At 46.9% G+C, this 20,974-nt stretch overlaps 1 protein-coding gene across 1 annotated transcript in view; it reads left to right on the top strand.

The window, feature by feature from the left end:
* Positions 1 to 20,974, top strand: part of LOC140729828 (very long-chain specific acyl-CoA dehydrogenase, mitochondrial-like) — a 113,681-nt gene that overhangs the window by 18,123 nt on the left and 74,584 nt on the right. The window contains exons 3-6 of the mRNA XM_073050041.1: positions 1,254 to 1,325; positions 4,011 to 4,083; positions 18,394 to 18,458; positions 19,746 to 19,880. Coding sequence (XP_072906142.1) covers positions 1,254 to 1,325; positions 4,011 to 4,083; positions 18,394 to 18,458; positions 19,746 to 19,880 — 345 coding nt within the window. The remainder of the gene's footprint in view (positions 1 to 1,253; positions 1,326 to 4,010; positions 4,084 to 18,393; positions 18,459 to 19,745; positions 19,881 to 20,974) is intronic.

The following is a 20,974-nucleotide window of genomic DNA, read 5'->3' as shown; positions in this document are numbered from 1 at the left end:
GTAATCAAAGTTCAAATTAAATTTATTATCAAAATGCATATAGGTTAGCATATATAACCCTGAGATTCATTTTCTTGCAAGCATACACAGTATATCCAAGAAACATAGTAGAATCACCTGACAGGACAGACAATCAACAAATGTGTAAAAGATAAGAAATTGTGCAAATACAGAGGTAAAAAAAATTGTAAGCAATAAATATCGAGAACTTGAGATGAAGAGGGGGAGAAGCCAGAGAGTGGTAATAAGAAGATGGATGACTGGAGGCCTGTGAGGAGTGGAGTGCCGCAAAGATCAGTGCTGGGTCCTTTGTTGTTTGTCATCTATATTAATGATCTGGATGATAATGTGGTTAACTGGATTAGCAAATTTGCGGATCACACCAATATTGGGGGTGTAGCAGACACAGACGAAAGTATCATAGCTTGCAGCTGGATAAATGGGCTGAAAAATGACAGATGGAATTTAATGGAGGCAAGTGCGAGGTGTTGCACATCGATAGGACCAACTGAGTAGCTCTTAGACATTGGGAGTGCAGGAGAGCAAAGGGATCTGGGAATATACAAACGTTTGTAGATCCATTAATTCATTCTAAATGGTATCACAGTGGATAGGGTAGTACATTGGCCTTCATAAATCAAAGTATTGAGTACAGGAGATGGGACATTATGTCGCAGTTGTATAAAGATATTGGTGAGGCCTAGTGTAGAGTATTGAGTGCAGTTTTAGTTACCTGCCTATAGGAAAGATGTAAATAAGGTTGAAAGAGAACAGAGAACGTTTACAAGAGTGTCGCCGGGTCTGGACGACCTGAGTTATAGGGACAGATTGAAAGATAGTGTGGAGATTTGAAAATTACAAAATTATGAGGGGTATACATAGGGTAAATGCAAGCAGGCTTTTTCCACTGAGGTTGGATGGGACTACAACTGGAGGTCATGGGTTAAGGGTGAACGGTGGAAAGTTTAAGGGGATTATGAGTGAAAACCTCTTCGCTCAGAGGATCATGAGTGTGGAATGAGTCGCCAGCGCAAGTGGCGTGTGCGAACTCGATTTCAACGTGAATAAGAAATTTGGATAGATATATGGATGATAGGGGTATTGAGGGCTATAGTCCAGTTGCAGGTTAATGGAAGTAGACAGTATAATGGTTCGTCACATCCTAGATGAATCATGAGGCACCCACTCTCTCCATTTCTCCCCAACCCCCGGTCACCTGCTTCACCGTGTTTCACTTTTTGTTTTTACTTCAGGCTGTCCTGGAGAAATCAGCCACTGCTTCCACAGCAACCACATCTACGATGGACAGGAGGATGGTAGCCATGGTATGTCAGCTGGTGAAACAGCCAGATGGAACTCTGTAATTAAATAGTTGGAAATTAAATAGGGTGGTAAAGGTTAGACAAAGATCAGCTTTATTTCTCACACATACTGTACATCGAAATGTACAGTGAAATGCATTGTTTGTGTCAATGACCAACACAGTCTGAGGATTTGCTGAGGGCATCTTGCAAGTGACAGTGTGCTTCCAATGCTAACATAGCATGTCCATAAATGTCTTTGGAATATGGGAGGGAATTGGAGCACCCAGAGGAAACCCACGTAGTTATAGGGTGAATGTATAAACTCCAGATTGCATAGGGAATTGAACCCGATGGGTATTTAACTGCCATGCTGCTCCCAGTGGTAGACTGTGTTCTGTGCTGAGGGCTCCTCCTCTGTGCACGTGTTCTAGTCCACAGGCATTGGCTGTAACTGCCCATTGCTGCCTGAGACAGCCACGGCTTAACGGTGTCTGAGAGTCAGAAAAAGAGACACACACTTCAAGGAAGCAGGCCTTTTGACCCACTACCCACACCAACATCAACTTCACTAATCCCTTTTTTTATCTCCCCATCTTCCCAACAACCCCACTTCCACAGCCTCAGCCCAGAATCTACCATTCTCATGTTCACTGGAGTAATTTACTGACACCAATTAATGTACCAACCCTTTTCTAACTTTATAACACTAAAAGGTGTCATTTGGCCTATTGGATCTGTACTTGGACAGTACAATCCAATCCCGTAAACCCCCCCCCCCCACTAAATTGCACAGCACAGTTATACTGCGGCAAGCACAATTGCTTTGCAGCATCAGCAATCACCAATTGGGGTTCAATTCCTGCTGCTGTCTGAAAGGAGTTGGTAGTCCTCCCACTAACTGTAGGTTTCCTCCAGCTACTCCAGTTTCCTCCCATATTCCCAAGATATATAGGTTAGGGTTAGTGAGTTGTAGACATGATCTGCTGGCACCGGAAATGTGGCGGCACTTGTTGCTGCCCCCAGCAGATCTTTGATTTAATGCAAATGATACATTTTACTATGTTTTGACACACGTGTGATAAATAACTCCAATCATTATCTTTAAATTTCCCTGTCTACCTGCCATTTCTTCTAACACGCCTGTCTACTTCCCTCTATAGGTTAAAGGCTGTCAACAGATAGTGAAATGTGAATCAAAATACTCTGTGTGGTCTTGAAGGAGCTGTCGAAGAGAGAGTGCATTAAATTGCAGTACTGTCACAGGGAGAGTGAGGGGAGCCCTGCACAGTCAGTGAAGTGGTGCTGAGGTGACGGGGGTATGGGGGTATAGTAGTCCAGAGAGCATTTGCTGCACTGTGGGAAGGGTGGTGTCAAGAGAAATCCATATTTAGAACATAGAACAATGAACACTACAGTACAGGCCCTTTGGCCCACAACGTGTCCCAACCTTTTAACCAAGATCAGTCTAAGCTTTCCCTCTCTTGTAGCTCTTCATTTTTTTAATCATTCATATGCCTGTCTCTTAAATGTCCCTAGTGTACGAGTCTCTACCACCACCACTGATAGGGAGTTCCATGCACTCACCATTCTGTGTAAAAAGAAAATGTACTTCTGACAATCCCCTCCATTCTTTTCGCCAATCCCCATGGGAATATTTGATGGGAAGTCTCTGGCTTCTACTCTATTTTATGGGGGGGGGGGGGGGGGAGAGAGAGAGGTAGGTGTGTGTGTGTGTGTGTGTGTGTGGAGTTGTCCTCAGTAAAACATTATTCACTAAAAAAGTAGATTATCTGTCCATAATCATCAAGCTGTTTGTGGGATCTTTCTGTGATTGGGCGCCACTACATTGTTATCTGCATCATTGCAACCAACACTGCAAACGAGGACTTTATGACTTGTGAAGCGCCGAGGAGCTGGTACTAAAGGCAGCGCAGAAATGGAAGCCTCTGCTTCTCTCCAACTTTCAGTGGCCATTTTTGTAAGACATAGGAGTGGAATTCAGCAATTTGGCCCATTGTATCTGTTTCACCATTCATTCATGGCTTATGCTGCAAAGTGCTTATTGAGCAGCTGATACTCCTGACAGTGGACCATTCTCCCTATACACGTCATCGTGACTCTGACCCAGAGTCTGTCTGCTCAGCCAACGGGCCTGAAGGTTTGCTATGCATGTATGGAACCAGAAGATATAGCTGGAGTTAGGGGAGTGGTGGGGAACAAGCCCTGCCAAGGCAGGGGGGTATTGGTGAGATGATACAGAAAAATTCCTGGAATGACTGTGGGGATGAGGGATTGCAGATACAAGTTTAGACTGGTGCTACTCCCGGTCTAACCATATATAGCTGGGGTGGCATGGCAATGCAGTGGCTAGTGCAACACTTTACAGTGCTGGCTGTGAGATTCGCACCTCTGTCTGTAATGAATTGGTGCATTCATGTAGGAATCCTATAGGTGCTTTGTTTTCTTCACACATTCCAAAAATGGACAGGTTAGGGTTAATAAGTTGTGGGCACGCTATGTTGGCTCCAAAAGCATGATAACACTTGTGAGCTGCCCCCAGCACATCCCAAGACTGTGTTGGTCATTCATGTAATTGAAGCATTTCACTGTATTGAATGTACATGTGACAATTTAAAGCTAATCTTTTCTATATGTGTTGAGAGATCGGGGTGGTGTGATAGTAATATGTTATTTTTCCCTTCACAGGAATCCAAGTCATTCGCTGTGAACATGTTCCGAGGTTTGATTCAAACGGAGCAAGTTTTCCCCTTCCCCTCAGGTATTCATACATTTTCCTTTGACTATGGGGTGTTGCCTGCACTTCTAGGATCGGTTTGTAACCAAAAGATGTGAGCAAAAATCATATGCTGATCACTGATCTATGAACATCCTCCATTTCCACCAAAGAATGTCAATCAAACATAAAACTCTACAACACAGTACAGGCCCTTTGGCCGACAATGTTGTGCCGACTTTATAACCGACTCTAAGATCAATCTAATCCTTTCCTCCTATGCTACCCCCCAAATCTCTGTCGTCCATGTATCTTAAGTGTCTTAAGAGTATCTTAAGAGTTTCTTAAGTGTCCTTAATGTATCTATTTCTACACCACCTCTGGCAGGGGGTTTCATGCATGCACCACTCTCTGTGTTTATTAAAAAACACTACCTCTGATATCCCTCCTATACTGTCCCTCGTATAAACCATCTCCACCCTGGGGGAAAAATGTCTCTGGCCATCCACATGATCTGTGCCTCTTATTGTGTACGCATCTATCAAGACACCTCTCATCCTCCTTCATTCCAGAGAGAGAAGGCCTGGTACGCTCAATCTTTCCTCATAGGGTATGCTCTGATCCAGGTAGCATCCTGGTAAATCTCTGCACCCTCTAAAGCCTCCACATCCTTCCAATAATGAGATAACCAGAACTGAGCATAATACTCCAAGTGTGGTCTAACCTGGGCTTCGTAAAGCTGCAGCATTACCTCATGGCTCTTGAACTCAGTCTCTTGATTACTTAAGGCCAGCACATCATGCACCTTCCTAACCACCCAAGCGACGAATGCAGAAACTTTGTGGGATCTGTGGACATGGACCCCAAGGTACATTGTCAACAGCTCCCTGAACACCTGGAGCCAAATTGCTTTAGGAAGTTTCCCACAAGATGGGACTTTCTCAGATTAAGAACATCAGGATGTTGCAGAGTGCTGTAGGTCATGATCATAAGACAAAGGAGCAGAAGTCGGCCATTCGGCCCATTGAGTCTGCTCCACCATTTCATCATGAGCTGATCTAACTCCCCTTTAGTCCCATTCCCCCACCTTCTCACCATAACTTTTGATGCCCTGACTACTCAGATACTTATCAATCTCTGCCTTAAATACACCCAATGACTTGGCCTCCACTGCTGCCCGTGGCAACAAATTCCATAGATTCACCACCCTCTGGCTAAAAAATGTTTTTGCATCTTGGTTCTGAATGGGCGCCCTGCAATCCTCAAGTCATGTCCCCCGCCATGGGAAACAACTTTGCCACATCCACTCTGTCCATGCCTTTCCACATTCAAAATGTTTCTATGAGGTCCCCCCTCGTTCTTCTAAACTCCAAGGAGTACAGTCCAAGAGCGGTCAAATGTTCCTCATATGTTAACCCTCTCATTCCCAGAATCATTCTAGTGAATCTTCTCTGAACCCTCTCCAATGTCAGCACATCCCTTCTTAGATAAGGAGCCCAAAACTGCACACAGTATTCCAAGTGAGGTCTTACTAGTGCCTTACAGAGCCTCAACATCACATCCCTGCTCCTATACTCTATTCCTCTAGAAATGAATGCCAACATTACATTCACCTTCTTCACCACCGATTCAACCTGGAGGTTAACCTTAAGGGTATCCTGCACGAGGACAACCAAGTCCCGTTGCGTCTTAGAACTTTGAATTCTCTCCCCATTTAAATAACAGTCTGCCCGTTTATTTCTTATGCCAAAGTGCATGACCGTACACTTTCCAACATTGTAATTCATTTGCCACTTCTTTGCCCATTCCCCCAATCTATCCAAGTCTCTCTGCAGATTCTCTGTTTCCTCAGCACTAATGGCCCCTCCACCTATCTTTGTATCATCAGCAAACTTAGCCATAAAGCCATCTATTCCATAATCCAAATCGTTGATATACAACGTAAAAAGAAGCGGCCCCAACACAGACCCCTGTGGAACACCACTGGTAACCGGCAGCCAACGAGAATGGGATCCCATTATTCCCACTCTCTGTTTCCTGCCAATCAACCAATGCTCTATCCACGTATGTAACTTTCCCATAATTCGATGGGCTCTTATCTTGTTTAGCAGCCTCATGTGCGGCACCTTGTCAAAGGCCTTCTGAAAATCCAAATACACAACATCTACTGCATCTCCCTTGTCTAGCCTACTTGTAATTTCCTCAAAAAATTGCACTAGGTTTGTCAGGCAGGATTTTCCTTTAAGGAAACCATGCTGAGTTCTGCCTATCTTGTCATATGCCTCCAGGTACTCCGTAACCTCATCCTTGACAATCGACTCCAACAACTTCCCAACCACTGATGTCAAGCTAACAGGTCTATAATTTCCTTTTTGCTTCCTTGCCCCCTTCTTAAATAGCAGAGTGACATTTGCAATCTTCCAGTCCTCCGGAACCAAGCCAGAATCTATCGACTTTTGAAAGATCATTGCTAATGCCTCCGCAATCTCCACTGCTACTTCCTTCAGAACACAAGGGTGCATTCCATCTGGTCCAGGAGATTTATCTACCTTTAGACTATTCAGCTTCCTGAGTACTTTCTCTGTCGTAATTGTGACTCTGCATATTTCTCTTCCATGACACCTTTAAATGTTCGGTATATTGCTGATGTCTTCCTCAGTGAAGACTAATGCAAAATACTCATTCAGTATATCATGATAATGGCAAAGAGTGAGAATGGGAAGAGGTTCAGGAAAGGATTGTTATTATAGAGGTAGTAGAGCAAAGTAATAAGTCGTAAGTTTTGGAGGTTCATGACCAGTGATGTTCCACAGGGATTGGTACTGGGACATCTATTATTTCTGATAAACAGTACATAAAAATGACTTAGTCAAAAATGTAGAGTGACCAGCAGGCCTCATACCCTAGTAAATGTACAGATGACACAATAATTTTTGGAGCAGTGGACAGTGAAGAAGGTCATCAGTTATCATTTCTGATGATAACAGCTTTATGCAATTCTTTGAGAACTGCAAAGAAATACGTACAGGAGAGTTTTTCAAGTGGAAATCCACTGCACTGGGGCAGTTCCACTCTCTCAACGTCAGTGGTTTGGGTCCAGTGGTATGAACTGGGTCTTCCATGATTGCAAATGATGACTTCTTCTGTGCTTTGTCATGCCCTTTTCTCTCCATGAAGCATTGCAGAACTGCCTTCCTGGCCTTTGGATCTCATCACCCAGGTGGCTGTAACTGACTCCGTAAGCTCAGACAGGCATGTCCATGTCTCACTGGGGCATGAGGCCCGCTGGCTACCCTCATCTGGTTTAGGCCACCTGTCAAAGCTGTGTACCAGAATATGGCTGCTGTCACATGCAAACCTCCACCTGGAGCCAGAGTGGGAACTGAGAGTCTAGTGGGGACCATAGTGAGTGGGTTGCCCCAGAATAGACAGGGTAAGCCCCTTCAGGTGCTATTCCTCCCTGAACATCCCATACATGCCAGCTGGAGGTACAATAATACAGTAAAATAGTAACAGTTTCGAGATCGGCAACCAGTGGTGTTCCATAGGGATTGGTGCTGGTCCTCTGTTATTGATGATATACACTCAGAGACCACTTTACTAGGTACACCTGTACACCTGCTCATTAATACAAATATCTAATCAGCCAATTATGAAGCAGCAACTCACCGCATAAAAGCATACAGACATGTCTAGAAGTTCAGTTGTTGTTCGGACCAAACATCAGAATTGGGAATACATGATGTAAGTGACTTTGACTGTGGAATGATTGTTGGTGTCATACGGGGTGGTTTGAGTATCTCAGAAACTGCTGATCTCCTGGGATTTTTACACACAACAGACTCTAGAGTTTGCAGAGAACGGCATGAAAAAACAAAAAAAAAAATCCAGTGAGTGGCAGTTCTGTGAGGGAAAATGCCTTGTTTATGGGAGAGGTCAGATGAGAATAGCCAGACTGGTTCAAGCTGCTAGGAAGGCAGCAGTAACTCAAGTAACCACACATTACAACGGCAATGTGCAGAAGAGCATCTCTGAATGTACAACATAATCGAACCTTGAAGTGGATGAGCTACAGCAGTAGATGATCATACCAGCTTCCACTGCTGTACCTGATAAAGTGGCCATAGATTTAGTTGGTCAGTAAATTTGCAGACAACACAATAATTGACAGAGAGGCAGACAATGAAGATGGTCATCAGGGGATTGCAGGGAAATGTTAAATGGAGTCTAATCTGGGTAAGTGTGGAGTGTTGTACTCTTAAGAGGTCAAATGTATGGGGAAAATACATAGTTATTGACAGGACTCTGAGCAACAAGGTGACAATGAAAGTGGCAGTGGGAATAGATAAGAGTGATAAAGCTGTGTGGTATGCACAAAATATAAGAATCAGAAAATCATGTTGCAGCTGTATGTAATGCCCTGGTAAAAGTTTTACTGCTAATGCTCATGTAGCAGCTGTGTGTTCTGCTGGGAGTGTTTAGGTTACCGTTAAAGATAAGGGATGCGTAGGAATTGTTGTGTCATCTGATCGGTATGGTGGAATTGAGAGAAGTTTGTAGAGAACGCTGGGGGAGAAGTTTTGTGATGGATACTGAGGTGGGTCGAGGTCTTTTTTTTCTGGCAGGAGATGGAGAGAGAAGAAGCTTGAGAGAACTGGCTGTAGGATTTGATCCATGGGAGTGTGTGATCCTTTTGGAAGATTTGAGCTCCCCCAACCTGTACACATTTGTCTGCTTTAATTATGTTGGGCTGTTTAGCTTTTTTTAATTTAATAACTGTTTGGTTACGTTAACATTCATAAATGTACTTTCTTTATAACTGTATGCATTGTGCAGACTGTTATTCTTTGCTGATTGACAATTGCATAGAGGCTAAATTTACACAGTATTCACATGGATCGGAGTTTGGGTGGGTGAGATATCCCGAACTCCCAGGTTTGGTGGGACCCAAGTCATTTCTACACTGCTGAGTTCTGCGGCTGTTAGCGAGGGTCTAATGAGCTGATCTCTGGAGACGCCTATATAACCATATAACAATTACAGCATGGAAACAGGCCATCTTGGCCCTTCTAGTCCGTGCCGAACGCTTGCTCTCACCTAATCCCACTGACCCACACTCAGCCCATAACCCTCCATTCCTTTCCTGTCCACATACCTATCCAATTTTGCTTTAAATGACAATACCGAACCTGCCTCTACCACGTCTACTGGAAGCTCATTCCACACAGCTACCACTCTGAGTAAAGAAATCCCCCTCATGTTACCCTTAAACTTTTGCCCCCTAAGGCTCAACTCATGTGCTCTTGTTTGAATCTCCCCGACTCTCAATGGAAAAAGCCTATCCACATCAACTCTATCTATCCCCCTCATAATTTTAAATACCTCTATCAAGTCCCCCCTCAACCTTCTACGCTCAGCCTAGTAAAAAAGGGTTTTGTTGTGGGGGCTCATCTGGGATTGAATTCGTTGAATACTTGCTCTAAGAATTGATTAAGTGGTTTTGTATTAAGCCTGTGGTAAACTATTGTCTGGGAAAGTGATTGAGATACACGGTTACGGACACCATAGGGATTAAGTGTTGGTGCGATTCAAAGAGATTCCTGTAATGAATCCTTGTCTTCTGAGCAGTGTGGATATCTGCAGCACTGATGAATTGTTGATTAAGGTTTTAAGTACCATTAAAGTACCGGAAAGTTACGATCATGGAATGGCAGTTTGATCAAATGGCAGGGAAAGATGTCGTTTTAGTTCAGACTAGCAATGACATGACAGGAGTGGATCTGCCTGGTACCATTGGGGTCCTGGGAGAGGTAGGACTGTGAACCATCCATACTCTCAGAGAAGAGGGGAGTATAGGTGAGGGTGCTGAATTGGAAACCAAGTTTCCTGTAGCTGAGGTCGGAGAGTTTAAAGACAAGTTGTTCTTGTTTCTGCGGAGTGAGGGAAAGGAGTAGTCTGATGTGAAAGGTCTAATGAGTCCTCTAGCGAGGGATGAAAATTCTGAGTTGGTATCAGCAGTTATGTTCTTGGTGGATAAATAGCGAAGTGCACCACTGGGGAGTCAAAGATATTGTAGACTGGGAGTGTTCTCGGGAGTGAAGCCCACCACCGGGTAGGAGGAGGAATATGAGACTTGGGCAGAGTAGACATTACAGGTGCTGGATTAGTGATCTGATAATGTGAAAAGACATCAACTGGTGTAGAGTCTAAAAGGTCTGGCTACTGAAGTGGGGAGGTCCTTGAAGGCAGAGAACCAGTTTGAAACAGGAGTGACAGGGTTTGGGATGGCTATACCAGCAAAAGAAATTGGAATCAGCAGAAGAACATCTAATAAGTTAGGGGTGTATACAGTGGAGATGTTGGCAGTGTTGGTTGCGTTGCGATAGGTGGAGAAAGCTAGACAAGTCAAGGTGTTGATATACTCAGATTCATCCTCAGTTCTAGCAAGTTTAAGGTCTTTTCACTCAAATGTGTGAAATACACACAGATGTATTTTATGAAGTCCTTCAGTCAGTCACAAGAGTTGCAAATCAGAGAGATCAGGTAAAATTTCTATGGGTTCCAGCTCATGTAGGGGTGTAAGGGAATGAGAGGGTGGATGAGTTGGCAAAGAGGGCGTTAAAGAAAGAAAATATAGAAATGCACATTAGTATCAGTTGTTACGTATCCTGTAATGGGTTAAGAAGAATCAGCAGAAATGGACACACCTGGAGTCCGAGTCTTCCGTTATAAACTCTATTTTGTTAGTAACTATGTGAATAAAGTAATATAAAACGAGATAAAGTAAACAGGTTAGCAGAGTATATGCATATATATAGGTGAGTAAATAAGGTTCCCAAGCTTCCCCAGCTCAGGTGATTAGGTGATACAGTCTTCCGGTGGTATGGTTCAGTTCTGGTTCAGGTTTGAGTAGAGTTGGAGTGTTGGTTTATCTTCCAATGCTGATGCCGATCCTCCACATCATCCTCCTGTTCCCGAAACTTATTTAAAAGTCACCAACTTGTGACCACAGAAAAGGGGATGCCATCTTCTGTGGTGGAGTTATCAACTCCAGACCAGGGTTAAACACACTGATAGCATTCCACTGGTCACTCCTTTGTCCACAATGTGAGCAAAAACCCCACTCTTGTCGTGGGCCCACAAAGCCCACCAGTGTCCTCCTTGCCTTTGGAGTCGTGTGTCTCCTGTGTGTCTCTGGTGTGTGTCTGATTAAAAAGTCAACTAACCTTGCGTATATCTCCAAGTGCAGAGCACCAGCTGTCCATCATATAGCTCCGCCTTTCAGTTTCCAAGGCAACTCAGACTTTCTGTCTTGTCCTGCTGCTGAATTAGTACACAAGCTGTTCGCTCCCTCTCTCTCTCGTTTAAAGGAACAGTTCACTTTAGAATAATCCTTCAGATCTCGTCACACAATAAGGCAGAGGCTGAGTGTGTAATCTGGGGAAAAATCATCCAAATGTGGCAAGAAAGTTGGGACAGGGAGGGGAAAGGGAGGCATTTATACCAAATACAAAAGAGTGTTACAGGTACTAGGGTAGGCAGTGGATACAGAAGAGAGGAAACTGTGTGGACTAGGTTGAGTCTGGGGCACTGTGCACTAAACAAAACATTGAAAATGATAGGGAAACACCAGGCAGGTTTTTGTGAGGAATGTCAGGAAGAGGAGTCAGTAGAGCATGTAATTTTGAGTTGCAGGAAGTATGGGATACGGAGAGAGATGATGAGAATTAATCTAAGGGAATTGGGGGTGCAGGAATTCACATTAAAAGGGTTACTGGGCATGGGTGAGAGAACACAGGTCAGGGTACTTTTAGCTTTCTTAAGGGATACAGGGTTTTTTTTTATAGGATATGATAGATAAGCAGGAATAGGGTAAATAGGAAGACCAAAGAAGGAAGGATAAAGTGTAGATTAGGGTGGGTGGGTGGGTAGGTGCGTGCGTGCGTGCGTGCGTGCGCGTGTGTGTGTGTGTGTGTGAGAGAGAGAGAGAGAGAGAGAGAGAGAGAGAATGGTTGAAGGGATTTAGAATGTAATGCTATCATCTGATCCACACTCCGGAGTAGAAGATGGTGGTAATGTGCCATTAAGCTGAGTGCCAACCGCTGTAAAACAAGAAGAAGAACCAGTTTGCTACTTCCGCAGGCTATATGCAGGCATTAGAAAGCGTTCTTGGCATGACGGGAAGCCCAGTGGAGTTTATGATGGGGTTTAGGAGCATGTTCCAGGAGAAAGGGGAGAAACTTTCAGCCTACATTCTTCAACTAGAGAGACAGCTGCTCTTTGCAGCATAAAGGAGCCATTCTACTGGCTGATGTGAATCATTTAAGGATGGACCAAGTTGTGATGGGCGCACAGTCCATGATGTGATTGCTTTAAGCCTCTGAATGTCTGGTAAGTCACATCTTCCTCCCTCGTTTGTTGATCTGATCAGAGAAGCAAGAGAGGAGGAAAATACAATGGAGGAGCGAGAGGCCTCCGTCAGCAGGGCACAGTCCTCGGTAGTGACCCCTGATGTCCCACAGGTGGGGGTTGTACAGGATTTCGTGAAAGAATTGAGAGCTGGGGTATCTCAGTTGATATCAACTGGTGCTACCAGCAAGGATGAAAACTCCGTTAGGGAGCCGGACCGACGAATGGGACATACTAAGCAGTGGGCCGCTATTGAACGGAGTTCTAATACCCTATATTACCCGCTATTTTTCCCTTGAGAAAGGGAGCAACCAGTATTGCCTGTTACAACTGTGGTGAGGATGGACATTTTAAGCGGGAGTGTGAGGAATGGAAAAACTTTCGGAAAGTGAACCAACTGTTACTTAAACAGGGGAAGTCAGGAAATCTCGGGGAGACCCAATGAGAGAACAGCCTGGTGTCTCGGAGGAACATATTCCCATGAATGTATCAAGGAAAACACTATTCCTGAAGGCTTAACAGGGCCAAGCTCCAGGGTATTTATGCTAGAGTCATACATGACATGGGCTCTCAGGTTACTCTGCTGTTCGGATCCTTCTATAACCAGCATTTGACACACTTACCATTGATGCTTCTCAGTGCCCTAGAGCTCTGGTATTGATGACTACCCGTATAAAGTTAGTTTACTTGTCAGTGAAGCTGGAGTTTTCAGAGGCAGATGTGGGAGTAGCTGAAGCCCTTGATACATTAGTTTTGGTCTGTCCAGACTCAATCAAGAAAGGTAAAGCTTCAATTCTTGTGGGAACAAATACTTATGTTGTGAGGAGGCTAGTGGGAGCCTGCAAATAGAAAATTGGAGTGAACTTTCTGAAAGCCTTGTCCATTCACTGGATGTTCAGAGCTGTTTTTACTCTAGAAGACCACTAAAAAGAGTCATACTTACTTGCTGGAGTATTCATAAGGCTCAAACTGCATCGGTTGTATAGGTAAACAGGATGACAGTGTTTGTCAGGAGCACCTCTGAGAGGGAGGTCACCCTTAGGCGGGAAATGCCAATGGCGTATCCTTTTCCGGTGGGTGCCTGGAACAGGCTGCCAAGGGTCGTGGTGGAGGCTGATATGATAGAGATGTTTATGAGGTGGTTGAATAGGGACATGAGCATGCAGGAAAGATTTGTTTACATTGGCATTATGTTGAGGGCAGAAGGGCCTGTTCTCTGTTCTATAAGTTTCCTATTCGCTGGAATCCTGTCAAATTCAAGGTAAATTCTGCAGCATCTAATGCTAATATCACAAACACTTAACAACATTTCAGTGCCAGCTCTCTCTGATACTGGTCTTGATATTAAGAAGTGCGGCGGCCCGCACACGCGGGACTCGAACTGCCATCGGGAGCTGCGGGCAGACCTTACGGGGACAGTCTGACATCACGTCCGCCCCGCAGGTCACAGGGGCCAATGGGAGGGGAGATTTAAGCACGCGATTTTGAATCAGTAAAGGCATTCTGAATTCAGCTCTCTCTGCCTCCGTGTGTTTCTTTAGTAGCGTGTTGTGCGCGACTACATTGGTGACCCCAACGTTCCAGACGGCATCTGGAGCCGGCGACTCAGCGACCAGCCATGAGTTCGAGCAACTCGCACAGCACGCTCTCTCTGAAGCTACCGACTTTCTGGGCCACTCAGCCCCACGTTTGGTTCCAGCAGGCTGAGGCCCAGTTCAATATCAGAGACATTACAGTCAACGCCACGCGGTACTACTACGTGGTCAGCACGCTCGACCAGGAGACGGCAGGCCGGATCATCGACTTCCTACGCCAGCCACCAACAGAGGACAGGAACACTAAGCTTAAGGCTTTCCCACCGCGCGGCTCCTACACATGGACGGCCTGGGTGACCTCACGCCATCCGAGCTCATGAACTCATGGACGGCCATAAGCCGTGCCTTTTATTTGAACAGTTGTTCCTCGAGCAAATGGCCAGAGGACATTCGCCTCCTCCTCACGAGTGAGGATTTCAGCGACCCACGCAGGGTCACGGCTAAAGCAGACATCCTTTGGCAGAGCAAGCAACGTGGAGCAGCCTCCATGGGCCTAGCCACGATCGCACGCCCCAAAGCCCAGGCCCTGCAACCGAAGCCATCGAGACCCATGGGGGAAAAAGACAAAAGTTTGGTAAAATGGTGTTTCTATCACCAAAGATGGGGCTCAGGCTGCGCACCGCTGCCGTCCACCATGTGCTTTTCCGGGAAACACCGGGGCCAGCCGTCATTAATGGCTACAACGACTGGCCACCGAGACAGCTTCCTGTACCTCTGGGACCGACACTCCGGGCGACGCTTCCTGGTAGACACCGGGGCCGAAGTCAGTGTACTCCCCCCCTCGAACATGGACACCCGTAACGCAGTCCCAGGCCCCGAACTCACCACTGCAAATGGTACCAGTATTCGGACGTACAGCCCGCGAAATATCTCACTGCATTTCGGGTCCAGCCGTTTCACTTGGACTTTCATGTTGGCAGCGGTGTCACAGCCACTATTAGGGACAGATTTCCTACAAGCCAACTGCCTCCTGGTCAACCTAAAAGGCCGGCATTTAGTCCATGCCGAGACGTCCCAGACTTTCCAGCTCGGAGAAGCCAAGCTACCGGCCCTCCACCTGGATTCTGTGACCCTCTCGGGTAAGGAATTCGCCAGGGTGTTGGCGGAATTTCCCTCCATAGTCACCCCACAGTTCTCAATGGCCGACCCCAAACACAGTGTGCAGCACCACATCCCCATGCAAGGACTGCCACTGTACGCCCGAGCTCACAGGCTCCCACCCGACAAGCTCCACCTCGCCAAGGAGGAGTTCCGTAAGATAGATAGATAGATAGATAGATACTTTATTCATCCCCATGGGGAAATTCAACATTTTTTCCAATGTCCTATACACTTGTTGTAGCAAAACTAATTACATACAATACTTAACTCAGTAAAAAATATGATATGCATCTAAATCACTCTCTCAAAAAGCATTAATAACAGCTTTTAAAAAGCTTTTAAAAAGATGGAAGAGATGGGAATCGTACGCCGCTCAGACAGCCCGTGGACATCCCCGCTGCACATGGTGCCCAAGTCCGCAGGAGGACGGAGGCCCTGTGGAGACTACAGAAGGCTCAACTACGCCACAGCCGCAGACAGATACCCGGTACCCCACATCAAAGACTTCACGGCGAACCTGCACGGAGCGACCATATTCTCGAAAATCGACCTGGTCAGGGGATACCATCAGATCCCAGTGCACCCCGACGACGTGCCCAAGACAGCCCTCATCACCCCATTTGGCTTGTTCGAATTCCTGAGGATGCCTTTCAGTCTCAAGAATGCAGCCCGAACTTTCCAAAGGCTCATGGACTCGGTGGGACACGGCCTGGATTTTGTTTTCATTTACTTGGACGATATCCTGGTGGCCAAGAGCACGTGGCACATTTGTGCCAGCTCTGCCAACGCCTGAGCAACCACGGACTGGCAGTCAGTCTGGCGAAGTGTCAGTTCGGGCTGACGGAGATCGACTTCTTGGGCCACAGAGTCAACCGACATGGCGCAGTTTCCGTACCGGACAAGGTCCAGGACATCTGCCAGTTCCCCAAGCCCAGCACGGTCAAGGGAGTTCGTAGGGATGGTCAACTTTTATCATCGGTTCGTGCCGCCGGCACTCATCATGAGACCCTTGTTCAGCCTGATGGCCGGTAATGCCAAAGAAGTGGCATGGGATGCGGAGTCCATGGAGGCGATTGAGCAGGCCAGGGAGACACTGGCAAAGGCGGCCCTCCTAGTGCACCCGAGAGTTGATGTACCCACGGCACTCACAGACAACGCTTCCGACACGGCAGTCGGCGGAGTCTGGAGGAGCTCGTCGAGGGCCAGTGGCAACCTCTCGCTTTCTTCAGCCGGCACGTATGGCCACCAGAGGTGAAGTACAGCGCTTTCAACAGAGATTTGCTAGCGCTCTACTTGGCTGTCTAGCATTTCCAGTACTTCCTCGAGGAAAGGGAGTTCACCGTGTATACGGACCACAAGCCCCTCACCTTCGCACTGGCCAAGGTATCGGACCCATGGTCGGCTCGGCAGCAGAGGCACCTGTCCTCTATTTCAGAATTCACCACAGACGTCCCCCACATCGCAGGGAAGAACAATGTCGTCGCCGACACACTGTCTCGCCCCTGCCTCCACTCAGTAGGCATATCGTCCTCAGGAACAGACTATGCAGCACTGGCGGAAGCACAATGGTCGGACACCGAGATCCCGGCTTACCGCACCGCTGTTTTGCTGCACGACCTGGTCCATCCGTGCGTCCATCAAGCTGGTAGCGGTAGGACCTGTGTACACTGCCAGACCGCCAAAATCCAGCGGCACGTGAAGGCTCCCCTCCAGCATTTTCAGCCGATGCACAGAAGGTTCTAACACATCCACATGGACATCGTCGGCCCCATGCCAGGTATATCTTTACCATGGTAGACAGGTTCACCATTTGGCCGGAAGCCGTACCACTCACAGTCATGTCCACTGAGTCCTGCGCCAGGATGCTCATTGCAAACTGGATCACTAGGTTGGGCCTCCTGACTGATATCACCTCCGACAGAGGAGCGCAGTTCACGTCTGGTTTGTGGACAGCACTGGCGCAGCTCCTGGGCACCCAGCTGCATCACACCACAACATACCATCCCCGGTAGAGCGATTCCACCGGCATCTCAAGTCAGCCCTGATGGCGCGCCTCAGGGGCCCCAACTGGACAGATGAGCTTCCCTGGGTCCTACTGGGCATCCACACAGCCCCCAAGGAGGACCTGGACACCTCCTCGGCAGAATTGGTCTACGGCGCCCCCTTGACAGTCCCAGGCGAATTCATACCAGAGGTCCGAGGTTCGGAAGAAACTCCAGCAGCGGTGCTAATGAGGCTGCGGGACAAGGTAGGCACCCTGGCACCGGTCCCAACTTCCAGGCATGGTCCCACGCTATCCTTCACCCCTAAAGACCTCCGAGACTGTGAGTATGCTTTTATTCGCAGGGGCATGCACAGGTCACCTCTACAGCGGCCATACGAAGGACTCTTCAGGGTGATCGGGCACAATGTGTGTCGTGGAGGTGGGTGGCCAGCAAGAGACTTTTACAGTGGACCACCTCAAACCAGCGCACTTGGACATTGAGCAACCAGTGAGGGTACCCGCGCTGCGCTGGTGAGGCCGGCCACCCAGGCAAGCCACACAGACTGGGGGCTCCACTTCTCCGATGGACATTTCTGGGGGGGGGGGTGTGGCGGCCCGCACACGTGAGACTCGAACCACCATCGGGAGCCACGGGCAGACACGCAGTAGCACGTTTGGAACCACCCACTCAGGGCGCACCTTCCGGGGACAGTCTGACGTCACATCCGCCCTGCAAGTCACGGGCCCATGGGAGGGGAGATTTAAGCACACGATTTTGAATCAGTAAAGGCATTCTGAGTTCAGCTCTCTCTGCCTCCGTGTGTTTCTCTGGTAACGCATTGCACATGACTACAGAAGCATATTTTCATGACCAAGTATGTACTTAGGGTCTTCTGAATAGAAGTGGAACAGTCATTGGCATGCCATTGTGACAACTATCCTGGACATGTGTTGCAGCGAATGCAAATAGAGTGTGCTGGATTGCAGTCAGTTCTAGGTACCAAAAGGAGCTGGTGACACAGGAAAGGTAGAAGGAGGGGTGGGAGCGAGAGGCAGAGAGAAGAAGGAACAGAAGAGAAGAGATAGAGGAAAAAGATATGGGGACAGTGCGGGGGAGAAGAGAGAGATAGAGGAAGGGGGAGAGGGAGTGAGTGAGAGAGGAGGGTGAGAGAGAAGGAAAAAGGAGGCAGAGAGGGAGAGAACAAAAATATCGAGTTCTAAGCAAAGAGTTTTCTAATATTTGCCCTTCAATGTGTGTTTGTCCAGTTCTCAATGATGAACAGGCTCAGTTTCTCCAAGAACTGACGGGGCCAGTAAGCAAGTTTTTTGAGGTATGTCACTTAACCTCACCATTTCTTTCATCCTTTTCACTTCCTCCCTGCCCCTCCCATTAGCTTTCTATTCTCAGGGGAATTTGTTGGAACATGCTGTCCCTCTGCTAATCAGAATAGTTCAGAAAGTGTTCTTAGACCCCTCCTCCTTGATGGTGGCAATGAGAAGGTGGCATGTTCCAGATGGTGAGGGTCCTTCATGATCTTCACCATCTTTTGAAGATGTCTTCGACAGTAGGGAGCCTAGCATCCATGGTGGAGCTGGCAGAGTCTGCAACCCAGTGCAGCTTTTTCCAATGATGTCCAATGTATCATCGGTAAATTAATGATTCCTTTGGTCCCTCCATTCATCTCATTAAATTGTAAAAAGTTAAGTCCCATTTATATACCTTTCATTTTTCTTACCAGACAGAAAAAAATCATTTATATCTCCATTCTGGTTCCTGTTAGTCAGCAACCTCTATCCAGGCCAGTGTGTTTCCCCCCCCCCCCCCCCCATCAGATTGTTTTCTATAATAATTTTTGCTGTAACATCTGTTGAATGCCTCCCAGAGATCTTGGTACACCCACCACTTTCCCATTATTTACAGCTTGTGTTGCTTTCCCATAGGACTCTAAAGCCAGTCAAGCATGACTTCCCGTTCACAGAACCAAGTTGGCATTGCCAGATGTGAAATAATAACATTGAAAAAGCACAAGCTTTTAATACACAAGCGATTCTACAGGTACTGGAGATCTCAAGACACACACAGACACACACACACACACACACACACACACACACACACACACACACACACACACACAGACACACACACACACACACACACACACACACACACACACACACACACCTACCTCTCTCCCGCCCCCCCCCCCCCCCGGGAGGAACTCAGCACATCAGACAGCATGTATGGAATTCCTCAAAATTTGTGTGTGTGCTGTTCTAGATTTAGGTAGGTGACCAGATCCATACATATTCTTAATCCCTAATCATTTCTCTGACACCTACACCCCTCCCCATCTCTGTGAGCCCCTCGGTCCTACACCCCTCCCTGTCTCTGTCAATCCCTATGGCCCATACACCCCTCCCCATCTCTGTAGCCCCCCCACCTCCCTGTCATCCCTCATCATCTCTGTAACCCCCTCTAGTCCAGCATCCTCCCCTAATCCCCCTGATTTGGGTAACCCACCACGTTGAGAAGTTGGGAGGAAAGCCATTAAGGGGACGGCAGATGATGTGTGTAGCTGAGTGCTCTGATGGGTCTTCATCTCTTCCTTCTGCAGGAGGTCAACAACCCAGCAGCTAATGACTCCCTGGAGATGGTGGAGGACAGTACGATGCAAGGCCTGAAGGAGATGGGGGCTTTCGGTCTCCAGGTGCCCTCTGAGCTCGGGGGACTCGGACTTACCAACACACAGGTAAAACATGTTGCCTGCCGGCACTTCTGGAATTACCTCACTATTCCATGTCTAAACTCCTGCCTACTTTGACCTATGCTGCTATGTGAGAATGTATGAAATGAGCAGGAGTGGGCACCCAACTCCAGCGGTGCCTCTGCAGTCACTGATCTGACTCTGACAGTTTTCATTCCTCTAAAGGAGAAAGACTCTCAATCTCAATCTTGAATGAAGATTAGCTTTATTTGTCACATGAACATCGGAACGTACTTTGAAATGTGTCATTTGTGTCAACAAGCAACACGGTCTAAGGATGTGCTGGGGGCAAATGTTGCCATAATTCTGGAGCCAGCATATCACGCCCACAACTCAGTAACCCTAACCCATGTGTATTAGAATGTGGGAGGAAACCCACATAGTTGTGGAGAAAACTCCGTACAGACAGCAGCATAAATTGAACCCTGGTCACTGATGCTGTAAAACGTCACGCTAAATGTTATACTATCGTGCTGCGCTTGATCAAGATTCTACTGGTAAAAGCAAAGCTGGGTGGCACAGGAGCAAGAAAGTTGAAAAAGGATTTACCGATAGGGAGATTAAAAGGTGAATGGCACTTTGAGTCACTGCATCCGTGATGGGCTGAATGGCCATACGTTGTTACAGTAAGGTTATATGCATTTACCCAAGAAAGGACACAGAGGCACAAGAGATTGCACGTGCTGGAATCTACAGCAAAATGCAAACTACAGGAAGAACTCAGCAGATCAGGCAGCATCTGTGTAGGAAAATGGACAGCCGATGTAGGTCGTCAACATAAAATGTTAACAATCTACTTCCCTCCCCAAATTTGGGCTGGCTCCCTAAAATATGAAAATGTTTCTCATAGAGTGAGTGCAGGAAAGATTAACCATTTGTATCAAGAGAGATTGCTGAATACAGGCTTTGTCAATCCAGAGTTCAGCAGAAGAACAGGAGATTTAAGACCATAAGACATAGGTGCAGAAATAAGGCATTCAGCTCATCAAGTCTGCTCCACTATTCCATCATGGCCAAGTTATTATCCCTTTCAACCCCATTCTCTTGCCTTCTGTCTGTAACTTTTACTCTTGCCTTTC

Source organism: Hemitrygon akajei, chromosome 6 (genome assembly GCF_048418815.1).
Source record: "Hemitrygon akajei chromosome 6, sHemAka1.3, whole genome shotgun sequence".
NCBI classification, from domain to species: Eukaryota; Metazoa; Chordata; class Chondrichthyes; order Myliobatiformes; family Dasyatidae; genus Hemitrygon; species Hemitrygon akajei.
This window is presented reverse-complemented; position numbering and strand designations above follow the sequence as displayed.